The sequence below is a fragment of the Schistocerca americana genome, chromosome X (assembly GCF_021461395.2).
Source record: "Schistocerca americana isolate TAMUIC-IGC-003095 chromosome X, iqSchAmer2.1, whole genome shotgun sequence".
NCBI lineage: Eukaryota > Metazoa > Arthropoda > Insecta > Orthoptera > Acrididae > Schistocerca > Schistocerca americana.
The window spans coordinates 703,051,823-703,076,487 of record NC_060130.1 but is presented as its reverse complement, the minus strand read 5'-3'; the positions used below and the strand labels follow the sequence as shown (position 1 = coordinate 703,076,487).

The 24,665-nt window shown below is 42.6% G+C and overlaps 1 protein-coding gene across 1 annotated transcript in view; it reads left to right on the top strand.

Annotated features, from left to right (window-relative positions):
• The window catches only part of LOC124556263 (glutamate decarboxylase), a 167,992-nt gene that overhangs the window by 73,542 nt on the left and 69,785 nt on the right, over positions 1–24,665 (top strand). Inside the window, exons 4-7 of the mRNA XM_047130249.1 lie at positions 3,193–3,390; positions 10,453–10,571; positions 12,781–12,860; positions 12,938–13,109. Coding sequence (XP_046986205.1) covers positions 3,193–3,390; positions 10,453–10,571; positions 12,781–12,860; positions 12,938–13,109 — 569 coding nt within the window. The remainder of the gene's footprint in view (positions 1–3,192; positions 3,391–10,452; positions 10,572–12,780; positions 12,861–12,937; positions 13,110–24,665) is intronic.

Here is a 24,665-nt window from a genome sequence, read left to right as displayed (position 1 = left end):
TGTTGTGGGATGACACAGAATGTTGTAGGGAGTTCATTTCGATGGAAACCTTGATGGCGAGTATACTTACCTTCACGTTCCCAGGCAGTCCAGCATTGGGTCACTGTCACATCCGAACACCCCACAAATCTGTATATTGCACGATTCGACCAGCCGCCCAAATGGAGACCCACAATAGGGCCCATTTCGAACTGTCAGATGCTGATAACGCTGTTGGGGCCGACAGCTGACCCCGAAAGTGGTGGAGGATTCGGCCATTCGTAGATCAGGACGCACTGACGAACTGTTTGTGAAACATCCCTGTTTACAATACTCTTTTAGTCATTTTTATACAGATATGAGACTGCAGCAGGCGTGAGGCTGTTGCTCCCAGATGACGAATGACTTAGTTGGCTGCAGATGTGTACTGAACCAATCTCAGCAACTGCCAGCCCAGGAGACAGCACGCATTAGTCGCGACGGCTGCTCGTGTCAATGAAGCTGATGAAGGCTGACGTTACCACGTGCCGCCATCGATGTGTGACAGACAAAGCTTCTGGCAGTCTGACAGCCTGGTAGTCACAGCGTACATCAGGAAGGACGGTATTTTAACCGTGGTATCGAGAATGGCCGACGCCAAGGGCATATGCCTGCAGTAGACAGTGATCATCAACAATGAGACCTCACAGAACCAGTAAACAGCAACAGAGAGATAGGGACAGCTCCCAGCCCAGGCTCGAACATGCCACGCACTGAGGATGTGGTCAATACGGAAGATAGTCTCCCGACATGTGACCCAGCGATGCGAAGGCACCAATTTGCCTGCATGCAGTCTCCTGCTCACGCGGGTACCTGCTGATACTGCAGAAAAAGTCCGTGAAAGGTGATTGGATACTTCATCTGGCACTGCAGTGGTCCTCGGCTTGAGATTAACAGCTAATGAGGACGGTGGTGTTAGGCTTCACGTACATTTCTCGATATGATCGTGTAAAGAGAACATCAGCCAACATCTGAGAGTGAGGGTCTGATTTGGGGGAGGGGGGCGGGGGATGTATTTACGAGGGCCTGCTAGTCAGTAATTCTCCAACAGCAGCTGTCCCACCCCAGAACGGAGAGAAGTCTGTAGCGGCCAGATGTCGCCATTGGGTAGCAATGAAGTTGTTCTAATTTTGTTGTTTACTCAGTTCCTGCAGGAGCCTAGCCGGAACCGTAATATTACTCAACTGCACACTCCAGAGGCGGTGGCAAGCGTCTTCTGCTTCGGCACCTTACTGGATGAGCATTCTTTCATTCAGAATACGCCTTAATGTGAGATGTTGTCTGGACTTCAGGCTGACGTTCGTTTCCCTCAGTGTAACGCACTTTTGTTGAGCGTAACAGGAACAGTTCATCACATCCAATGGAGTCGCTGTACAACAATGCTGTCCCACACAAGTACACAGCAGTGATCAACATCTGACGCTGTTCACATCTGTTATATATCTCGCCAAACCCGGTAGCAGTACTAAACACTAACTACACTAGCACACTCTGGTGGACGTCATCTCCAAGCGTTTCAGTACCTGTCGATAGTGTGTACGTGTACGAAGCTGACACTGACATCCGACCATGGCTTCTGGGTGCTTCACGTTTTCTGTCAGGCAATGTATCTTGGAAAGAAAACTTTTTTTGCACATAATTTTTGTTTCATCTTTACACAGTCGCTCTCATACGTCAGTACTGTCTCTCCAGTTTCTCCTATATATCTAGGGGTCGCAAGGAGATCCTATAAAAAGGTGTCCTATGTCACTCACTGCTTTCCTAATGCAGACTTGTTCTTTTTGAAGGAGGTGGAAACATGTTCGCAAGTGGCTGGGTTCAAACAGATACTCTCTATAGAATGGACTATATTTCTTTAATGATTCTGAGAGTTTTCTTTCTACATTCTCTTATTTGTCTTTCTTGGTAACAACGTCATAGTATCTGTGCGTATGAAGCCTCTGGTGCCATCTGCAAAACATTGGTCGTATATATAATCGTCGGCCACATCCATTGCTAGATATAGGTCCAGTGTCGACTTTTCCGAGCATTAAAGTCTTCAGTCATGTGCAGCAACGCTGCTGCTTCATACTCTGTAATATCCTCCACGTGCCTTCCGTTAGGTAGCCGTCTTGGAATTTTCTTATCTCTCGGAATCGAGTAAAAAAGTTCAATTTTCATCTTCGATTTATTCACCTGGCTATCAATCCCAAACATTTCCATTTCATTAGAGAAACAATTACGGCTTCCACACGATTAACTTGTGTCCTGTCTCTCCAAGTTATCCAAATATCCGCCTCTCCACAGCTTTTAGAGAAACCGTCAATTTTTGAACTGTTTTCGATTTAACAGTAGTTGTGAAATTCCCATGAGAGACACATTTCAAACTTAGCTTCGAAATATTCAGCTAAGTTTTCCATAATTCCTGCAGAATTACTAATATTTTTTTGCGTGTATGGATAGTTCCTCCCAGCTGTGAGTTTGAGCCACTCTTGTCCTAAGTTCGTATGTGTGGGAAAAACTAGGGAATCTCTAAGGTTGTTCTCATCGGTAGAATCCTTTTGAGAAATTTGGGAAGAGCTGCAGATAATCAGCGATTGTCGCACGGACTGGCAGCTGCCTCTCTTTACAGACTGATGCCGTTGGTATGTTACAAACTTTCAGAGATGATGGAGAAGCGTAAATGTATCAATGTGGGGTATGAGACCCTGGTCCGGAAACAACCGAATCGAAAGTTATAAGCGAAAATCGTTCTGATACCTCTGACGGTGGCCTTCTCCTACTACAAAGTCTTTACTTTCCATATTTCTTCAGGAGCTAATATGGATCAAAACAATAAAATATTGTCTAGTCAACATGAGCTCTAAAATTCGTAACTCAGAGTTTCCAGCACTTGTTAGTAGCAGAGATGTCTCTCACAGTAGCGAAGATGAACAAGTGCTCATAGCTCTTAAGATAGTGCCGACGTTTAAGGTTTTTTTTTTTTGTGAATACGATGTCTTCCCATAACATGGAAAGCAAAGAGCTTGCAGCAGAAGAGCTCTACTGCCAGTGGTATTAGTAATATTTTCTTAAGTTAAAGAAATTTAGGCTTGTGCTGATTAATCCTCTGGCACGTATTAGAAAGTGATGTATCTGTGTTTTTCGCTGCCCGCATGCTACGAAATTCTCATTGATTGTTGTGCTTTGTTCCAGGCCATCCTCACTTCTTCAACCAATTGTCATGCGGCCTGGATCTGGTCTCAATGGCAGGCGAATGGCTGACAGCTACAGCCAATACCAACATGTTCACGTACGAGATAGCGCCCGTGTTCATCCTCATGGAGCACGTCGTGCTCGAACGCATGAGGGAAATCATCGGCTGGCGCGGTGGAGATTCTATCCTCGCTCCCGGTAAATTACGATGCCTGAGTTTAAACATTACCTATTTATATTACGTAATAGTTCTAAAAAGAAAGAATAATTCATGACTAGCGGTACTATGGCTCACTATGTAGAAATTACTGAATTTCAGCGTCTGTTTGTTGTGTTTTGCATTTGGATTCATGTACGCAGCATGTATGATACTTCTGTATGCTAAAGTTATATTACTGATGCATGTAGCTTACAGTTTTTTTTGTACAAAGTCCGAGGACTTATCTACGTTTATGTTATAAAAAGATTAAAAACTGTGTAAAGAATTATCAGGTGTAAAACAATGAAAAGAGTGAATATTACTCAAACGGGAGCATGGTTTCAATTTCGTCAGGTTAAGTTACAAATAATGAAACGTCTATGTGCAATCGTTTGAAGTTCACATGACAGCAATACAGTTCAGTATTTTTATATGTAACAACAATAAATTGCATGGAGTACAGTAACACGTAACCTAGCATTTAGTAAAAATAATGTCATCTGTGCAATGAAAATTTAGAAGGAATAATTAAAGAAATAAAATAATGTTATCAAATTCCTTAGGCCTTTGTAAGGAAAATTAGATTGTCTTTTATTGACAGGAAATAGCTGGCAGGATCATATGAGATATTTCGATAATAGCAGAAGGGGAAGCGCTGTTATGTGAGAAGCGAGATGTATTGTTAGTATGTGTGTGATCATTAGTATTAAGGGAAAGTATAGGAATAGTAAGCACTTCAGCAAAAATTATTGTCTTATTAAATTCATAGGTTCTCTACTTTCACTATATTAAACCAATTTAAAAGTAACAAGCGGTACAATGAAGTTACACGACAAATATCACGAATATACGACTGCTCACGGTATCCATCCCATGGGATAATCATCCTCAGTGGTTGGGGAATTGTGTACATGAGTGAAAATAACATCCACTTAAATTATCTGTCAATTCTGTTAGGAAATCAGAATATTGAAATGATTTAAACTGTAACATGGAATGTGTAATCATTTTCAATTACACATTTCAACAGTTTTTAGAATGTCAATTTCTTCAAAAAGCAGTCATCACAAACATAGTCTTGGGGTGTCCTCTGCAGTACACACAGCAGTGCACCCAACATACCTGTACCAAATTCTCTGCCTTTACCTACTTCTCTACAGATGCAAAATAACTCAATAGGTTCTTCCCTATGTGTAGGTAGTGATTTAAATTCACCAGTGAACTGGTTATCGTAACCATTGTCATCGTCATCACCACAACTTCGATTACTTCCCATGACTCAGGTATCCTCTACTCACATATAGTTTTCTTCTTCTTCTATACTAGTCGCTAACTAAAACATCCACTTACAGCTCTTCCATTCTTGTTTTTCAACCTAGTGTCGTGTTTCTCTTCATTCCTTGTTTTATTCTCTATCTAAGCTTCATCCAGCTTTTTCTCCACGAGGGTACGCAACTATTCTCTTTCACAGCACCGTTACCCCAGTCTGTCCTTACGTACTACTACGACCAGATTCTGGTTATTAAAGTGTCATATTTATAAAGCAAATCCATGCAATGATACAATGAACTGCAGGTTTTAATAACATATTCAGGTAAAAGTAAATCAGTAATAACTGTAAGCTTACGTGGCCTGTTTTATTTGCCACACAATCAAGCAATCCACATTTAAAATTGTGCCTGTCTTCTTGTCCATATTAATTACTTGCAGGAATCAGAAGAGGGCAACAGTAGTTGGAAGTCGTCATGTCTGCTGCATGCTTCAAATATTGAATGCGTATGATTACCTGCTGCGAACAGTTATTCAACTCTACCTTACTTGTAATCAACGAAGTTTTCGAAATAATGCGACATCATGGCAACACTGCTATTAATAATTGTTGCGAGAAAACGAAGAAAGTAATCTTCACAATCAAATATTTTAACAAAGATGAATCATTTAAAAAGCAAACGCTGCATCCAATTTCCTGTTTGATTCCGTCGTGTAAACATAAGAACTGCTTAACGTAAGCGTATGGATACGTTAAACTACTGCGTATTAGAACGTATGTAGTCACACAGAATGGTGGTTCTGCACTTGCACTGCAAACAGGAAAACTGAATTAGTGCGGAGTTTGCAAAATCACACTTGATATTCGGTAATACTTTCAAACAGCTTTTTCCTCGTTTTGTTTCGTCTTATGTATCTCGTTTCACCCCATAGCTTTCTGGAGCTAGTATGTATACCATTATGTTATTTATAAGACCTTCGGAATAATATCATCCACACAGTCCCGATGATAGATGCAAGAACTGTTACACAATCAGCACGACAACTCAACCATACAAGTTGCTGAAGACTGGAAAAGAAAATTGAGACTATGTCAGGCGGTCAGTTCGGCTTTAGAAAACGTAAAATGTATTATACTGGAAAGGCAGCTTTGACGTTATGCTCGTTAATGGAGACAAGACTTACGAAAACTCAAGACACTTCGATAACATGAAATGGGGCAAGATGTTTTGATTTTAAATGATAGATATAAGCTATTCGGAATTATAAGAAATATACAATACGCACAAAAACCACGAGGGGAGTGCTCGGATTATAAAGAGCATATCGCAGGGAGGCGCTGCTCGTCCTTTGAAATTCAACATGTATATCGTCAGAGATAGCAAACGAGCAGTTGAACAGAACGGAAATTGTCTTGAAAGGAGGATATAAGATGAAAATCAACAAAATTAAAACGATAATAGTAGAATGTAGTCAAATTAAAAAAGGCGATGCTGACAGTTTTGTTATTTGGGCAGTAAAATAACTGATGATGGCGGAAGCAGAGAGGATTTAAAATGCACAGTGCCAGTGGCAAGAAAAGAAGAGAAATTTGTTAACATCGGACACACGAGTAGGTTTTAGTGTTAGGAAATATTTTCTGAGGTTAATTGTCTGGAGTATAGTCTTGTGTGGAAGTGAAATTTGGACGATAAATAGTTGAGACAAGAAAAGAATAGAAGCTTTTGGAATGTGGTGCCACAGAAAAATGCTGAAGATTAAATGGGTAGAATATGTAACCAATGAGGAAGTACTGAACTGGGGAGAAAAGAAATTTGAAGCATAACTTGAGTGAAAGACGGGATCGGTTGAGAGGATACATGCTGAGACATTAAGGGATCATCACTTTAGTGTTGGAGAGAAGTGTGGGACGGGGAAAGTGGGTGGGAGGGGGGGGGGGGGGGAATTGCAGAGGGAGACAAAGAAACGAATACAGTAAGCAAATTCAAAAGGATGTGGGTTGCCGTAGTTTCCTCGGAGATGAAGAGGCTTGCACAGGATAGAGCAGTCTGGAGAGAAGCATGAAATCAGTCTTCAGACTGTAGACAGCATAAACAAGAAGCAATGAAGGCAATAAAAGAAAGGTTTACATACGCTATCATTTGTAAGATTCGCTAATAACTTTGTTTGTCTCCTGTGATGGTAAGAAATAATTACAGGACCCATATATACAATGGAATGAAACTGAACCTTCAAAAGTCGTAAGTATTGAGAAACAGCAAAGATGAGAATAGCGACAAAATTGAAACCCAGGTTGAGGAACACGCAGTAGACTAGCTGATGGAATTCTATTACCTTTAATTCCTATGAAATATATGACTATATCACTTTATCAGAGAAAGAAATTTATGAATGTGTACATCTGAAGCGCGAATTTGTATGACATTGAGTCAAAGTGTGGAAAAACCGCAGAAGAAGAGATTTGGAGAGCTGAAGATTGGTATTAAAGAAGGATGCTGCAAATTAAGTGGATTCATAAGATAATAAAGTGTGGTATCACTTATTTATACCACCCTACCGGCTTATCACAGTTGGCAATGGAATTTCAATTTTCCATTAGATGCCGGTAGCGGTTGCGCGGGGTCTGGCGGACCCAATAGTGTGCACCCACTGAGCCACGCCTCCAGTGAATCTGGACTGCGAGCGCCCCTGCCACTGCAGTATAGAACGGCAGGCGGCAGTCACACTCCCACTTGCGTTTGGAGCCACTCCCTGCGACGCTGGTAGCTGGACTCTGTTTTTTTGCTGCAGTATTTGTAATGAGTCTTCGTTCTTTTGCAGAAATACAAGTTACATAAACCGTCTGTTTATTGTGTTAACTTGATCGCTGATCATTTCTGCTCCTGTCCAGCATTCGTGTTACGACTGTTGTCGCAGCACTATGTAGCTCACCTCTTCTTACCATTGTGTATGAAGTCGTACACAACATAAATTAGTTCTTCGCACAACCGTCGAATACAGACCTGTGTAGTCTTTATCATATTATTCATGAAGATGTTGTAGCTTCAGTTTAATTTCCTGTTGTGTGTAACTGCAAGAAAGTTCAAGATGTTCATCGATCGAAACCGATCGTAACTCATTTAACTGTGTTACCATTCTAGAACGCATTACAATAGAAGAAGCGAGATTTACGCCTTACAGAAGCTGCAGCTACCGGGTACTAGCCCTGACAACTTTCATAGAGGCCGGTTTCCAGAAGAAACGAAAAATATCAGTGTGCTTTATCAACTCTACGGCAGCATATGACACCATCTGGAGGGAAGGGATGATTTACAAATTACTTAAAATAATTAAATGCCGAACAGCAGCATTTCTCATGTATAACATCATTAGTAATCGATACTTTCAGATTTTCTTGGGTGAAAATAGAAGCTCAGTAAGGAAACTAAGTAATGGCCTGTCACAGGGCTCAGTTCTCGCACCTTTTATATTTCCGACCTGTCAGACGATATCTCTCTCTCTCTCTCTCTCTCTCTCGCTTGTCAACAAAAGTAGCTTGATCGGTCAGAGGAGACACTGACAGAGGAATTACTGGCCCTTAACCCATATTTTAAAAAATTGAGACTGCAGCCCGTTACCAGTACGAGCGAGGTTTGTGTTTTTCGTCTTAACAACAAACAAGCTTACACTGAGCTCAAAGTGCAATTTGATGGTATGCAAACGCCGTGTGGCTAGGGCCTACCGTCGGGTAGACGGTTCACCTGTTGCAAGTCTTTCGAGTTGACGCCACTTCGGCGACTTGCGTGTCGATGGGGATGAAATGATGATGATAAGGACGACACAACACCCAGTCCCTGAGCGGAGAAAATCTCCGACCCAGCAGGGAATCGAACACGGGTCGTTAGGTGTGACATTCGGTCGCGCTGACCACTCAGCTACCAGGGGCTGACAATTTGATGGTAATACTCTCCATCACAACAAGTACCCAAGTATCTTGGCATCATACGCGACGGCAATCTTTCTTATAGAATACATTTGGAAAACACATCGGCCAAGATAAAACAAATCGCAACATCATTCAGAGGGTGTGTGGCACAGCCTAGCAGGCTACAATGGAGACTCTGCGAACATCGGCTCTTGCACTGTTTTTTTCGGCCGCAGAGTATTGTGCTTCAGTGTGGTGTAATAGTTGTCATACCAGCCTCATCGATGCGCAGCTCAACAACACGATGCACATAATTACTGGTACCATCAGACTAACTCCTGTCTTCTGGCTTCCCCTGCTAACCAATATATACACACTGCAAATTCGCAGGAGTAAGACCCTGCTAACAGATTATTACAATATACAACAGAATACAACTGCCCATCCATGGCAACCTAACTGTCTTACTAAGAAATAGGCTTCGTTCGAGACAGCCGCAACTACTGTACGCTGAACAGATAGCTACAAGTAACACCAATGTAAGAGATCTCTGAACTGCAAACACATCGGAAATTGCCAAGAACGGAAATGGTTCGAGGAATATAACTGTGGTACCGTGGGTGTCGGAACTGACAGGAAACTGTGTGTCAAATTACAAAGAATCCGCACTAGATGTGGTTGGTGCTCTGACCCACTCTATAAATGGAGTATTGTGGAGCCTCCGAGTTTTAACTGTGGTACAGTGAAAGAATCTATCAGATACATAAGAGAGAAGTGAGTCCTATGATGCTATAAGGGCACATGGAATGAGTTTATGAATGCCTGTGCCACAGCGGCGGAATCGATTAGAAACCTAGGTATTAATATTTAGTCGATTTATTTTTATTTTCTGCAATGACATTCATTACACATTATAAATGTACTGCATGTCTGCGCCATTTGAATAGTGATACTAACGTGTAATAATACAGCTGAGGTGGTCTTTATTAATGGTTCAAATGGCTCTGAGCACTATGGGACTTAACATCTGTGGTCATCAGTCCCCTAGAATTTAGAACTACTTAAACCTAACTAACCTAAGGATATCACACACATCCATGCACGAGGCAGGATTCGAACCTGCGACCGTAGCGATCACGCGGTTCCAGACTGAAGCGCCTAGAACCGCACGGCCACACCGGCCGGCCTCTTTATTAATCATTTACAAAAAATGCACAAACCGGAAAAAAGGAATAGCATCATAGGACATAAATTGATACATCAGGGAATGGCTTTCATAGTACTAGAGCGCCCAGTAAAGGGCAAACACTGTAGGGTAAGAAAGAGCTTAGAATTCACCCAACATATAACTGAAGACTTTTGGTGTAAATACTGCATTGAGATAAAGACATTGTCACCAAGGGGAGGATCGAAGAACGACCCCCACACCCCACCACACACACACACACACACACACACACACACACACACACACACACACACATACACCAAAAAATATCAACATCTTAGATAGCTTTCTTTTCAGGAAAACGTAAATCTTCACCTGAATAGCACATAGTGCACCAAAGTTCGTGTCACCCTGACCCGGAATAAATAAAACTAAATGTAATAACTATAAAAATTATGTAATGGATGATAAGATGTCCGAGAAGACTCGCAGTAACGTAACGTTTGATCTGCGAATCTATTTCCACCGCCCTTTTCCCTACTGTGAATTTTTTTGAGAAAATAATAAATGTCAATCTCGAAACCCATTGTTATAACATGGTTCTAGACACAAGCAGTTACATTTATGATGATGTACTTTGCATACTAATACAACCCTTTAAAGCCATGCAATTGCAAAACGACATTATTTTTATGAACAGAAAGCACAATTCTTTTGCAGGTGGCTCTATATCCAACTTGTACGCGTTTCTGGCGGCCAGACATCGAATGTTCCCAGGCTACAAAGAGAAAGGGCTGCATTCCATCAACGGTCAACTTGTCATGTACACCTCAGATCAGGTATTCCCAAAATACACATTGTTTGAATATATATTTTCCACTTCTCTGTATTATATCTACTCGTAACGTGGATCAATATTTATGTTGTTCCATCTGAGACTGGCTGTCTCCTTTTATGAGTGTAGCTGTGTAGGTAGTTAATACTGTGTAGTGAAAGGCATATCTGTTTCCGATGTACGAGTATGTAGTAAAATCAACTTTAGGCTGTCTGAAGCTGATGTTCCTCAAATAACTTGAGATACAAAATGTTAAGGAATTCAGTGGATATTTTGAATCAAAGATTTTGAATCATTTTCGTGCTTGTGGCACTCCTACCAAATCTATCCTCAATTTTGTTTATAAGTACCAGCAAAATCACGAAGTTTAGCAACATTGCCGTGGTTTAAATTATAAGAAAATAGTTATCATAATATAAGCATGCCGTGAGTATAACAATCCGTTGGTGCGAAAACATGGACATAGTCATTGTCGTTCGAAGAAGGAAACCTGAAACCCAGTTGTATCAGGTAAACAACGCTGAACATTACCACATGGATTGTGATGAACTGCCTATGGCACCAGTAGTAAGGGTGGACGCCAACTCAATCGGTGTATTTAATTTCTGGCTCACTAATGTTTTATAACAACTTCGGGTACAGTCGGCAATTATTGAGCTATATGAAAAAACGTTAATTAATTACAAACCATGGCGTGCACACAGTTTTTTCAACATTTAAGCCTCACTAAAGATATTTAGAGTTAGGTTATGATATGTTCGACATGCCTGCCATCATTGGCGATGATGTGGTGCAGAGGAATAGCGAAATTCTGCAAGACTCGCTGAAGTGTCGGAAGATGGATACTGTGGATAACCTGCCGAATGGCTGTTTCCAGATCAGCAATGGCTTTTGGGTTCTTGTCTTTAATATGGCGGCCAATCGAGGCCCATGCCAGTGGCCTCTGGGTACCCCAGAGCCAGAATGCGGTCCCCAAAGTGCTCCTCCAGGACAGCAAACACTCTCCTACTTCGATGGGGTCGAGCTCCGTCTTGTCGAAATCAGGGTGACTTTGGATGAAGTCATCTTCCAAAACCTTCACGTACCGTTCGGTAGCCACCGTGCCATAAAAGAATATCGCATCGATTATTCCGTGACTAGACATTGCACACCACACAGTCTCCCGTTGAGGGTGAAGAAACTTCTCGATCGCGAAATGCGGACTGTCAGTCCCCCAAAAGCGCCAATTTTGTTTATAGACGAACCCAACCAAATGAAAGTGGGCTTCGTCGCTAAACCAAACCATGCATGCGCATATTAATTCCCATCATGCCCCGCGGCCAACCGTGCAGTTTGAACGTCCTAACGCAAACCTTTCAGAAGTTTTGACTATTTTATTCTATATAGTTCAATAATTGTCACCGTGTAAGTGCGTTCTTTGTAGAAGACAGACTTTTAACGGCAGCCTGTGTCCCAAAAGTCATTTAACGAGACGAAGCTCCAAACGTAGTTCCAAACCTCTCAAACATATTCCAAAGACACTTGCCAAGTTTTAAACTGACATTTGGAACCTAAAATCCAGTTTTTCGCTATTGCGTGGAGTTTCATCTGACACCCCAAAATTCCTACAATCAATTAAAACTACGTAGGTCGAGCGTTACTTTACTCTAAATAGTTCTAGCAACGTATCATACTTCCCGCGATTTTCCTGCTATATTAGATAGTAGATTTTGATGTGTCGAGCGTACAGTCCATATCCCCTACTAACGCATTATCGCTTTTTTCACCAACTGAAAAAAATCTAATTCGAAAGACATCATCAGACGATGATCACATTGGTGGTGATAAAGTGATCGAGAGAGCAGGAAGAACAGTATTATGAAGCTATTAACCAAGTCAATCTAAATTTGGCCCCCTCCCCCACCCCAGTTCGCCTATGAGCATCATTGATCTGTGTTGTACATGGATGGCGAGAGGCGAGTGTTGTAACATCTAGAATTACTCATATATTCAGAGAAAATATAAAACACGGCACAAAATGTACTCCAGAGCCCGTATAATTCTCCTCCCAAGCTGCCTAATTTACAACGTCGTCTTTCCAGACATCCAACTGCCATGGTCGGTCTGTATTTCGGAATCATTCTAGGACAAAAGTTTGTAACGTATTGAACAGGAATTGCAGCTGCAAGCACGTAATTGTGGTAAACGAATGTTGACGGAAGTTTTTGTTGCAGTGCCACTACTCAGTGAAGAGCTGCGCTGCGGTGTGCGGGCTGGGTACCGACAACTGCGTCCTAGTCCCGTCTGATGACAAGTAGGTACACAACACGCAAACCTGACGCACGTCTACAAGTCATATACATCTTGCCTAATTCCCTTTGTATTTTTCAGAGGCCGAATGATTCCATCAGAGCTGGAGCGTCTCATTGTAGAGCGGAAGATGAGAGGCCAGATACCGTTCTTTGTGAATGCAACAGCTGGAACAACAGTCCTTGGCTCTTTCGACCCTATTGAACCGATTGCTGATATCTGCCAGAAGTACAAACTGTGGTTACATATTGACGTAAGTACTCACTACATGACATTCTTTTCTACTTGCAGTCACTACCAAAAATACTACTCTACACTCTGTAATTTCCCCTGTACTAAAAAGTGCAAAAAAGGAAGAAGTAAATATCAATTACTCCAAAAGTATCCCCAGTAAAGCGATGCTGTCAAAATGTATGTCTTTGTTGATAATTAAAAATAACTTCTAAGAGTATTTACATTTTTCGTCCATAAGTGGCTCTTTACTCAAAGTTCGCAACACAACACTGTTATAATTACAAATTTTTGAAGAGGCAAACTCTTGACTAAAGAACAATCGTCAGACGAAGCTTGACACTTTTCATATCACTGGAGAAGATCTCATTTGCTGCTCCTGACAACTGATAGTGCACAGATTCTTTTAGCAAGGCCAATGACGTCGGCCAACCTCAGTAATTCTGTACCTTCGGGTACTTCGACAGCCAAAAGTGACAATGTGTAGAGGCTAGACAACTCTGAAATCTCTTTTTTGCATGAAAGAGTGGCTGAGAACAAGATTACAGACAGTTTTCGATCATTGCGATGTGCGGATGGGCTCCATTCTGTGTGAATGCTACATTATCGAGTGATTGCTCTACAAAAGTAATCGAGAGTACTGATAAACGCCGCCTGCTCTGTTTCAATGAAGGAAGGTTCCCGACCTGTATCTCCCAGCGCTGGGGCACAGGCAACGTCGTCTGGGGGGTTGACACAGGAGGGGCCGGAATACCAGCTGAAATTAGCTTCGGAGCAGAGTGTTTTTCTGCCCTGAGGCACCGAGGGTGGCTAAACGTACATAACTGGATCAGCGGCACAGAATACTGATGGAAAGTATTACATTCCTACAAACTACACAATGGCCCATTTCGTGGAAAACGACTTGTTATTCCTATACTACCTGATGCAGAAGTATCAGAAATGATTAAATATTTGCCATATGGTTGACCAAGCTGATGATAGCCAAATCCAGCCACTATAGCGATGCATAAGAGCACCTGCGGGTAGTTGAGAAGGCGCATGTGGATGTTTATGGCTAAAAAATGGATGGATCTTATAGGCAGCTGTGTACCATGATCCGTTGCCCCATAGGAATATGGACCAGAAGAGAGAGTACTTTCAGCACAAATGATTATTCAAAAAAATGGTTCAAATGGCTCTGAGCACTATGGGACTTAACTTCTAAGGTCATCAGTCCCCTAGAACTTAGAACTACTTGAACCTAACTAACCTAAGGACATCACACACATCCATGCCCGAGCAGGATTCGAACCTGCGACCATAGCGGTCGCGCGGTTCCAGACTGTAGCGCCTAGACCCGCTCGGCCAACTGATTATTCCTCTAAAAAAATTACTGCTCCAAGCGTAAACTCTGAGAAGCATGTAGTATTGCAGAAAATTTCCATGGCGACTGGTAGATGAAGGAATTGACATGATGCATTCGTTGTTCTAGAAAATAGATATCTGAAGCAACTGTGACAGGGTGATCGCTTTTGTGTCATAGTGCGGCAATGGATTAGATTCACAGCTTCAGCTCTACTAACAAGGGAACCTCCCCATCGCACCCCCCTCAGATTTAGTTATAAGTTGGCACAGTGGATGGGCCTTTAAAAACTGAACACAGATCAATTGAGAAAACAGGAAGAAGTTGTGTGGAACTGTGAAAAAAATAAGCAAAATATACAAACTGAGTAGTTCATGGGAAGATATGCAATATCAAGGACATTAACAACGCAGGAGCGCTGTGGTCTCGTGGTAACGTGAGCAGCTGCGGAACGAAGGGTCCTTGGTTCAAATCTCCCATCGAGTGAAAATTTTAATCACTTTTTTGGGAGTGATTATCACATCTACAAGAAAACCTAAATCGGGCAGGGTAGAAGAATCTTTTTACCCATTCGCCAAGTGTACAAGTTAGGTGGGTCGACAACATATTCCTGTCATGTGACGCACATGCCGTCACCAGTGTCGTATAGAATATATCAGACATGTTTTCCTGTGGAGGAATCGGTTGACCTATGACCTTGCGATTAAATGTTTTCGGTTCCCATTGGAGAGGCACGTCCTTTCGTCTACTAATCGCACGGTTTTGCGATGCGGTCGCAAAACAAAGACACTAAACTTATTACAGTGAACAGAGACGTCAGTGAACGAACGGACAGATAATAACTATGCAAAAATAAAGAAAGTAAAATTTTCACTCGAGGGAAGACTTGAACCGGGGATCTCTCGTTCTGCAGCTGTTCACGTTACCACTGGACCACGCCGCTCCTACGCTTACACTGTCATGATGTTGCCTATGTGGTCCATGGACTACTCAGTTTGTATATTTTGCTTATTTTTTCACAGTTCCACACAACTTCTTCCTGTTTTCTCAATTGATCTGTGTTCAGTTTATCAAGGCCTATCCACTGTGCCAACTTATAACTAAATCTGAGGGGGGTGCGATGGGGAGGTTCCCTTGTAAGAGATACCACTACTCTCCCTCTAAGTGAAGGAAGGTGCTAACATACACTGTAACGCCAAAGAAACTGATATAGTCATGCGTATTCAAATACAGAGATATGTAAACAGGCAGAATACGGCGCTGCGGTCGGAAACGCCTATATAAGACAACAAGTGTCTGTCGCAGTTGTTAGATCGGTTACTGCTGCTGCGATGTCAGGTTATCAAGATTTAAGTGAATTTGAACGTGGTGTTATAGTCGGCGCACGAGTGATGGTACACAGCATCTCCGAGCTAGCGATGAAGTGGGGATTTACCGTACGACCATTTTACGAGTGTACCGTGAAGATCAGGAGTCCAGTAAAACTTCAAATCTCCGACATCGCTGTGGCCGGAAAAAGATCCTGAAAGAACGGGACCAACGACGACTGAAGAGAATCGTTCGACTTGACAGAAGTGTAACACTCCCGCAAATTGCTGCAGATTTCAATGCTAGGCCATCAACAAGTGTCAGGGTGCGAACCCCTCAAAGAAACATAATTGATACTGGCTTTCGCAGCCGATGGTCAACTCGTGTACCCTTGATGGCTGCACAACACAAAGCTTCACGCCTCGCCTGGGCCCGTCAACATCGACATTGGACTGTTGATGACTGGTCGGACGAGTCTCGTTTCAAATTGTAAGGAGCGGATGGACTTGTACGTGTATGGAGACAATCTCATGAGTACATGGACTCTGCATGTCAGAAAGGGACTGTTCAAGCTGATGGAGGCTCTGCAATGGTGTGGGGCGTGTGCAGTTGGAGTGATATGGGACCCTTGATACGTCTAGATACGAGTCTGGCAGGTGACACGTACTTAAACATCCTGCCTGATCACCTGCATCCATTCATGTCCATTGTGCAATCTGACTGACTTGGGCAATTTCAGGAAGACAACGCAACATCTCACACGTCCAGAATTGCTACAGAGTGGCTCCAGGAACGCTCTTCTGAGTTTAAACAGTTGCGCTGACCACCAAACTCCCCAGACATGAAGATTATTGAGCATATCTGTGATGCGTTGCAACGTGCTGTTCAGAAGAGATCTCCAGCCGCTCGTACTCTTACGAATTTATGGACAGCCCTGCAGGATTCATGGTGTCACTTCCTTCCAGACATTAGTCGAGCCCATTCCACGTCCTGTTGCGGCACTTGTGCGTGCTCGTGGGGGCCCCACACGATATCAGGCAGATGTACCAGTTTCTTTGGCTCTTCAGAGCAGATATTCCAAACTGTCTACAGCTGGTAATCACAGCTACTTGAGTATTGCACTTCAATGTGGTCGTAAAACAAATGAAAGGAAAAGCTACTGAAAAATGAAGATAGGAGCATGGAATATTCGAACACTGCACGAAGGTAAACCAATAACTTTCATAGAAAGAAAGACCGCAGAATTAGCCCAAGAACTATACCGATACGCCTTCGATATCGAAAACTTGAATGGAGTTTGTGTTGGAGATCAAGGAAGAGTTTTTATTTTGGTAAAGGTAAACCAGCGACCGAGAACAGGCACAATGGCATAGTTTTGCAATAAAAAATGAACTATCTCGGGACCTGAATGAAATACCAAAGAGGGATACTGGATCCTAATACGACACTCAGCTTGAGCCTGTGAGGAAAATATTTCATGACACTTCTGACTGAGTATACGCCCACAGTGGCCAACACAGATGAGAAAACAATCACCACGAGCTACTCGAGATGAGAACGATAGATTGAACATCACAAGAACTGACGAACAAGGTAACACAATCTAATGCTGAAAATGAACCCGCAAAATGGAGAAAAAATGGTGGCAAATTAAGACAAGCGAGTTTTAAACTCTAGAAAATAAGCAGCTAGTTATCTCATTCTATGAAGCAGCTGGAAGAATCTAGGGTTCAAAGCGTAGCAAACAGCATATTTCAAGTCAGATTATGGAGCAATGCGACTGCCGAAGCCAAAGGACATTCTCCATAGGTGACCAGAATAATTACATGCTTCTTCTCTTCAATTTGAGTGTTCGAACGTTTCATAGCGTCAACAGTGCTGAGGAAAGCGGAAGGTGCAAGAGTGGTCTATCTAGCAAATAACATCCTGCAGTTGTTATGAAATACGATACAGACATTATTTAATCCATGACACTTTTAATGTACCTTTATTTTTACCAAGACTCGTTTAGAGTTTTCATTCATTTTCAGTTGGTGTAATACATTTACATTTTCATCAGTACAGCGCGGTAGATTAAAGCGTTGTCCGTACCGCCAGTTGAAAATTGGTGAAAACTCTAAACGCTTTTGGCATAAATAAAGTTAAATAAAGAGTGGCTATTTTCTGTATTTCGTCAATTAATGATAGCGGAGAAATCTACATATGCTTATAAACGACTTTTAAGGTTATGTTGACCGGGATTTAATTCGTGACTGTTTCATGCCATCACTGATGAATCCCACTTACAAGGAAAAGGCGATACTCTGAACTGCAGGTCTCACCAGTGAATACCTTTGTATAGCATATTCGATAAAGCAAGAGTACTGTTTAACTAACTAGCTGACTGGCTGGATGAAAGATCACTTTCCGATACTGAGTATGGATTCAGAGAGGACCTTGGCATTGCTGAAGCTGCTTTCTCATCACATCAACTTCAGGAGAGAAATACTGAACAATAGTTATACGTCTGCTTTGCTGATTTCAGTGTCACGTTACGCATGAAAGTTAATACTACGGCAGATCGGCTGCCCACAGATGTTTCTAATGGGTGATGCGAAACCTTTATGATAATATCTGTTCCAAGGTATGATCTACTTTGGAGCAAAGCACGAATGTATTCTCGTTCAAATACTGTTCTCATTGTTCTTATAAATGATATGTTGAAACACGATGACGATGTTTACTTCAGATACAGAGCTAAGTGAAACTCTTTAATTTGCAACAGCTGCAAAGCTACCGAAAAACAGGAAGCCATAAATTCAGTAATGTTTGGAGATAATGTGCCCATGGTTGCATCATGTATATTCGTGCTGAGGAGAACTTAAATCTTCGATCCATTTGAAGTATCTTCGTGACACCAAAACACCAGCTAGTCCTTGATGTTAATAGCCCCACTAGAGCAGTAGCTGCTTCCTCTCCCCTGATCTACAGTTTGACGCGGAGTTGTTTGCGTTCCAGCTGCCGTCCTTATCACACTTCTGTACACCAAATGACTGTATCCGAAACATAAGAGAGTTGGAAGATCAGCGTTCAACATTCCACCAATGAAGAGGTCATTACAGACGGAGCTCAATCTCGGATTGAGGAAAAATGGGACAGGAAATCAATACAGTCCTTTTCAAGGGCACCATCCCTGATTAGCCTTAATCATTAATGCAGTGTATACTGCATCTATATTAAAAGAATTTCAAATCAGTTTCTAATGAGGTTCGTGTGACCGTGACGTCTTTAAAAACAAATGTGCGCAAACGACTTGCTGTGCGAGTATGTACTGGATAAGAAAGAAAACATAATTATTTGTAGATACGAGCAGTGATTTCAGGTATGTGGAAAGCAATGAAATTCATCTTTGACGTAGGTGACAACAGAAAAGAACTGAAGACAACAGCTTTTGATTTTATTGAGAAGTAACGAAGGTGATGAGAAACAGTAAGGTGAGGAAGGGTTTCAGAACATGTTACTAAGTAACCAAACATATTACTAATGTTACACAGTAGCTAGGCTCTCCAACAAAACTGAGAGCAAGCAGTTAAGATCTGTCACTGGCGGAAATGCAAATATTATAATCTCATTTTACAAATATTAATATGAAATTTTGCAGTGAGAAGACATAAAGAATCTTTATTACGACTTAATGATGAGAAAAGACGACGCAAAAAAGAATTTCTACTTTTTAAATGTAAAGAAGCATTTTCTGGAATTATTTACTTATTGCAGAAGACAATGAAAAAAATAAATCAGTGCCAAAGAATAAATACTAGAAATGGAGGAGACACTTATCTGAATTGAGGCAGCCGCGTGAATATGAAGAACCTATAAACTGTAAAATACAAAACTATCGAAAGTAATAGAAACAAAAAAAGAAGACTGGATTCACACAAAGTAATGGTACCTGCTTTTTTCACTCTTTTTCCTGTGTTGTCGTAATACGAGTATTCTGATGGTAAATGCATAACAAAAAAGTAAGAAAAAGGAATAGTGAGAGGTACTCACTGTAAGAAAATTTTAACACACGACCAGAAATGAAAGTGATACTAACTGTGCAGGGTTACTGTATAATCGGTTAAAGGTAGTTAAAGTGACATATAAAATAGGCGTTGTTGAAGAAAAGCCATATCGTAACATGTTCTGGAATAAAGTGCAGCGTTAGTATGAATCTTCGCGTAGTTTTCGAAGTCTGTACAAGTATTCACAATACGTCATTGTCGAAAAGCCTAATTGGAACTAAACTATAATTTTTAGGGGGGTATATGTGTGCAGAAGAGTTAAAATAATAAAAAATTAGAACGGATCCACTGTACAGCGTGCTAAATGTGTATTACAAGCAGTAAGCGTACGTAATGTTCCGTACCAATAATGAATTTTGAAAAATAACAATACTCTGAAGTTATAACTAATGTACACCACATATCTGTTGAGACTGGTGTTAAAAGAAGCCTGGAGTAATTAGTTTCATGAAACAAGAAAATTAGGCAATTATCATCGAAAGTATTAGCGCTTTTGTCAGTACAGATGATAATTCAACTGCTTTGCTCAGTAGAGTAAGTGTTTCATTTTCTTAAGCGAGTCCTCCATTCAGTAGCAGATTAATCTAGGATCTCACCCACTCGTCTCGTATACGGTGCCTAAGGAATGCAGCGTTCTCGGAATGCTATACAACAATTCAAGCAAGTAATATTAGTAGTTTTATTTCTATACAGCAGAATGACAATACTTAACTTGTATTTACAAAGCTGTCGCAAACGAAGGGTGACATGCAACCAAATTAGAGTTCATGCAAGTTTTACACACATCGCTGATAAATAATGTCCGTGATACTAAGTCTGAGTTAGACAATGGACTCGCATTCGGGAGGACGACGGTTCAATCCCGCGGCCGGCCATCCTGATTTAGGTTTTCCGTGATTTCCCTAAATCGCTTTAGGCAAATGCCAGGATGGTTCCTTTCAAAGGGCACGGCCGACTTCCTTCCCTCATCCGATGAGACCGATGACCTTGCTGTCTGGTCTCCTTCGCCAAAACAACCCAACCCAACTGAGTCTGATCTGAGCGGCCGAGGCTGGCAGGAGCGGCACTTATATTCAATTCCGTTTGAGGGCGCTCCTGTCGTGGTGCTTTCCTATTCTGAGCTCCATTGGCCGAAATCGTTTCACCGTCTTCTCTGGTCTTCCGTTCTTCATCTTCGTTCTGGCACTTATGGTTACGCCAGAAAATCCCCCCCCCCCCCTCCACAAAGCGACGGACCATCGTCGTGTATGGAGTGCGACCACGGCAGGGGGTGCAGGAGTGTGGGCGCAAGGTCGGGCCGAAAGCTGTGGCTGCAGGGGACGTCAAGCTTCCGGCCGTACCTCGCCAACTTGCCTGCGCTCTTGCGGAGACGTGCCCCGGAAAACGACCAGAAGGATACGCGTCCACCTCCTGCTGCCATGAACCAGATGAAGAAGGCGGCGACTGCTGCGATGTGGACGGGTCCAGCTCCATCGGTAGGACGAGAGGAGGCGGAGGAAGCGAAGGCTCCATCTCCATGGGGCCGTCGCGTGGTGTCGTGATGACACCCTCTGACGGCTGCTGTGGTCGCGCTGCCCTCTGGACCCGTGAATCTGGGGAAGAGAGACTGAAAGATCATCGTGTACATGACAGAGGCGAAGTTGATTTTGATGGCGGCGCTGCTAGCCCTCTGGACCTGAAACAAAATACATGCAAGCGCTAAGTCGACGGACGATCTCGCCTCGCGCCCATCGTCTGCTGCCGCTTAAAACCTTGTAAAAGACAATGTCATGCAGCGCGAAGCGATACTGGCGGCCTTCCTGCGGCGCCGGATGCTGAGGAGGGTGGGGCAGGTGGAGGAGTGTCCGATGGCGGCGACCGTGAAGCAGTTCCGCCAGTGATCGTCCATCTCGTGGGTGTGATCGATATGAAGCGAGAAACAGTTGCAGTGCTTGATCCCTGGTGTGTGAGGAGCGAAGTTTGGCCATCTGCTGCTTAAATGTTCTGGCAAAACGTTCCCCTTCGCCGTTTGACTGGAGGGAACGGCGCACTAGTTAGATACTGTATGCCATTGCGTTCACAGAATGTTTCAAATTCATTTGACTTGAACTGAGGGCCATTGTCTGACACTATTACTTCAGGTAAGCCATCTAAGCAAAAAATCAGTGACCACACCTGAATTTTGCTACGTGACGTCGTCGAGCTCACTGGCACCGCAAAAGGAAACTTGCTATTTGAGTCCACCACAATCAATCAACGGGTGTTCCAAACAGGTCCCGCAAAGAGTATGTGCACACGTTGCTATGGCGACTGCGACTTCGGCCAAGCTGAGAATTTTTGTGGCGGAGCGGACTGATTTTCCGCACAGGCGTCACACTGTGACGTCATCTGTTGTATTTGGGCGTCCATACCCTGCCACGTACAGTGTCGACACGCTAACTGTTTCGTACGAACAATCCCCCAGTGTGCTTGGTGAAGTAACTGCAACATTTCTTTTTGCAAAACTTTAGGGATCAACACACGTGACTGGCCACTGTCATTCTGAACAAGAACCACACCTTTCCGTACAGCTAGGCTATGCCGACGGGCAAAATATCGGCGCACTACAGAGTTCTTTATGCTATTCAGTGCGTGAGGCCGAGATGTGCGAATTTACTTGAGCAAAATGTTCAAATCTGGATCTGCTTCCGTGGCATGTGCAATTTTCATATAGTTCAGTGGAAAAGACAGAAACAATTCAGAATCCTGAGCATCGATGTAACAACAAGATGCAGCAGAAGCATCAAAGTCTGTATCAGGGCCGATCGGAAGACGTGAAAGTGTGTCCGCATTACCATGTTGAGTTGTAGGATGATACACAATCTCGTACTGGTATTGAGACAACAACAAAGCCCATCTTTACAATTTTTGAGCAGTTCATACAGGAACCAGTAACTTCGGATGAAACAAGGATTGCAAAGGCTTGTGATCCGTTACTAGGTAGAATTATCTGCCATACAAATAGTGGTGGAATTTGGTGACACCGTACACAATAGCCAAAGCCTCTTTTTCAATTTGTGTATAGTTAGTTACACTGAGCTTCGAACAACTCTTTTGATGCGGGAGCAGTAGGTCTGTCTTTATCACCAATTCTGTGCGAAAGCACTGCACCGATTCCATACGAGGAAGCGTCAGCTTGCAATACAACAGGTTTCTCTGGGTCAAAGTGAACTAAGCGTCGATCACTGAGCAATGCCTCTTTAAGTTTTTGAAAAGCTTCTTGGCACTCATGTGTCCAAACAAAGGGGAATTCTTGTTTCTTGCGACGCAAGCGATGCAATGGAGCTGCGATTTGTGCTGCATTCGGTATGAACCGAATATAAATAGTTCATTTTCCCTAATACTGACTGCAATTCTGTGACATTGCGATGGGCTGGAAAGTTTCGTATGGCAAACAAATGCGACTGAAGAGGATTTACACCATGACTGTTTATGACGTGACCAAGATACTGCAACTCATATTTCTTTAGTCCTGCATCAGATAACACACGAAACAAAGCACGTAAATTTTCAATATGTTCTTCTGGTGTATGACCTGCTACTACAATATCGTCAAAATAGTTTGAACAGTTTATCACTTGTGCAGTCAGCTGTTCCAAATACCGTTGGAAAATGGCGGGTGCGGAAGCACTGCCAAACGGCAAACGCAAATATTTAAGCAAGCGCAAATGAGTATTTGCTACACATACTTTGAGATTTTTCATCTAGTGGTATTTGAAGATACACGTTGCGCAAATCAATTTCTGAAAAATAGCGTCCAGTACCTAATTTGTCCATTAGATCCTCTGGGCGTGACAATGGATAAGTACCAATGACAGTTTGGGGGTTGACTGTAGACTTAAAGTCAACACAGAGTCGAATATGACCTGAAGGTTTGGGGAGCAAAACCAGTGGACTTGCCCATTGACTAGCTGATATAGGCGCAATAACTCCGTTTCTTGCAATTCTTTAAGTTCAGCAGCGAATTTGTCCTTTAATACAATGGGAACAGTTCTGGCTCGGCAAAACTTCGGCTAAGCATTTATGCATATATGCAAAAAAATTGTTAGTTTTGCCTAAACCTTCAGAAAAGAGTTATGAGAATTCTTTTAGCAAGCTAGCTACACTGTTTTTTGCATTGAATGCAGACACTAACAACACGTTGGCCTGAATGTTAAAGCCGAACAAATCAAAAGAATCAAGACCAAATATGTTCTCACACTCACATGATTGTGGCACTGTAAAAGTCACTGTTCGCGTATGCGAGCGATACATGGCACGCAAAGTACTGTACATGTTGAGAACGGGAAGGTCTTGTCCATTATAAGCCGTCAGCTGCGTGCAAGTTTTAGACAGGCGTTGGGAGCCTAACAGTTCATATGTGTGACGATTGAGCAATGTCACAGAGGCACCCGTGTCCAACTGAAATATCACACGTTTTCTACAAATAAGGAAATGAACAAAAAGTTTCTTTGACTGACGTATCACTGACGAAACGGCACGCTTGCTAGGTGCAGACTTGGAATTACTGCGTTAATGACATGGGCCTTGTGACGAGATTTTTATGAGTGGGCCAAATTCTTATGTGTCTCCCGTTGCAAATATACAGAATGCACGTGTCTTTTCCTGCCACAAGTGTAACACTGAGCTTGTCGGGAGGGGCAGTCGTGGCGTTTGTGCCGAGGCTTAATTCTGTCCGCCTGTGTAGCTGCCTGTTTAGCGAACTGCTTGTACGTCGTGGAAGGTTGTTTACTTGGCGTGGCTAGCGCACGCCGCCGCTGCAGAATGAGGCCATCGCAACTAAGGGACCAAAAATAGCTGGCTGCTCAAATGTATGAGCCGGCAAGACACCAGAATTGTACTGATCTGAGATTAGCACTAC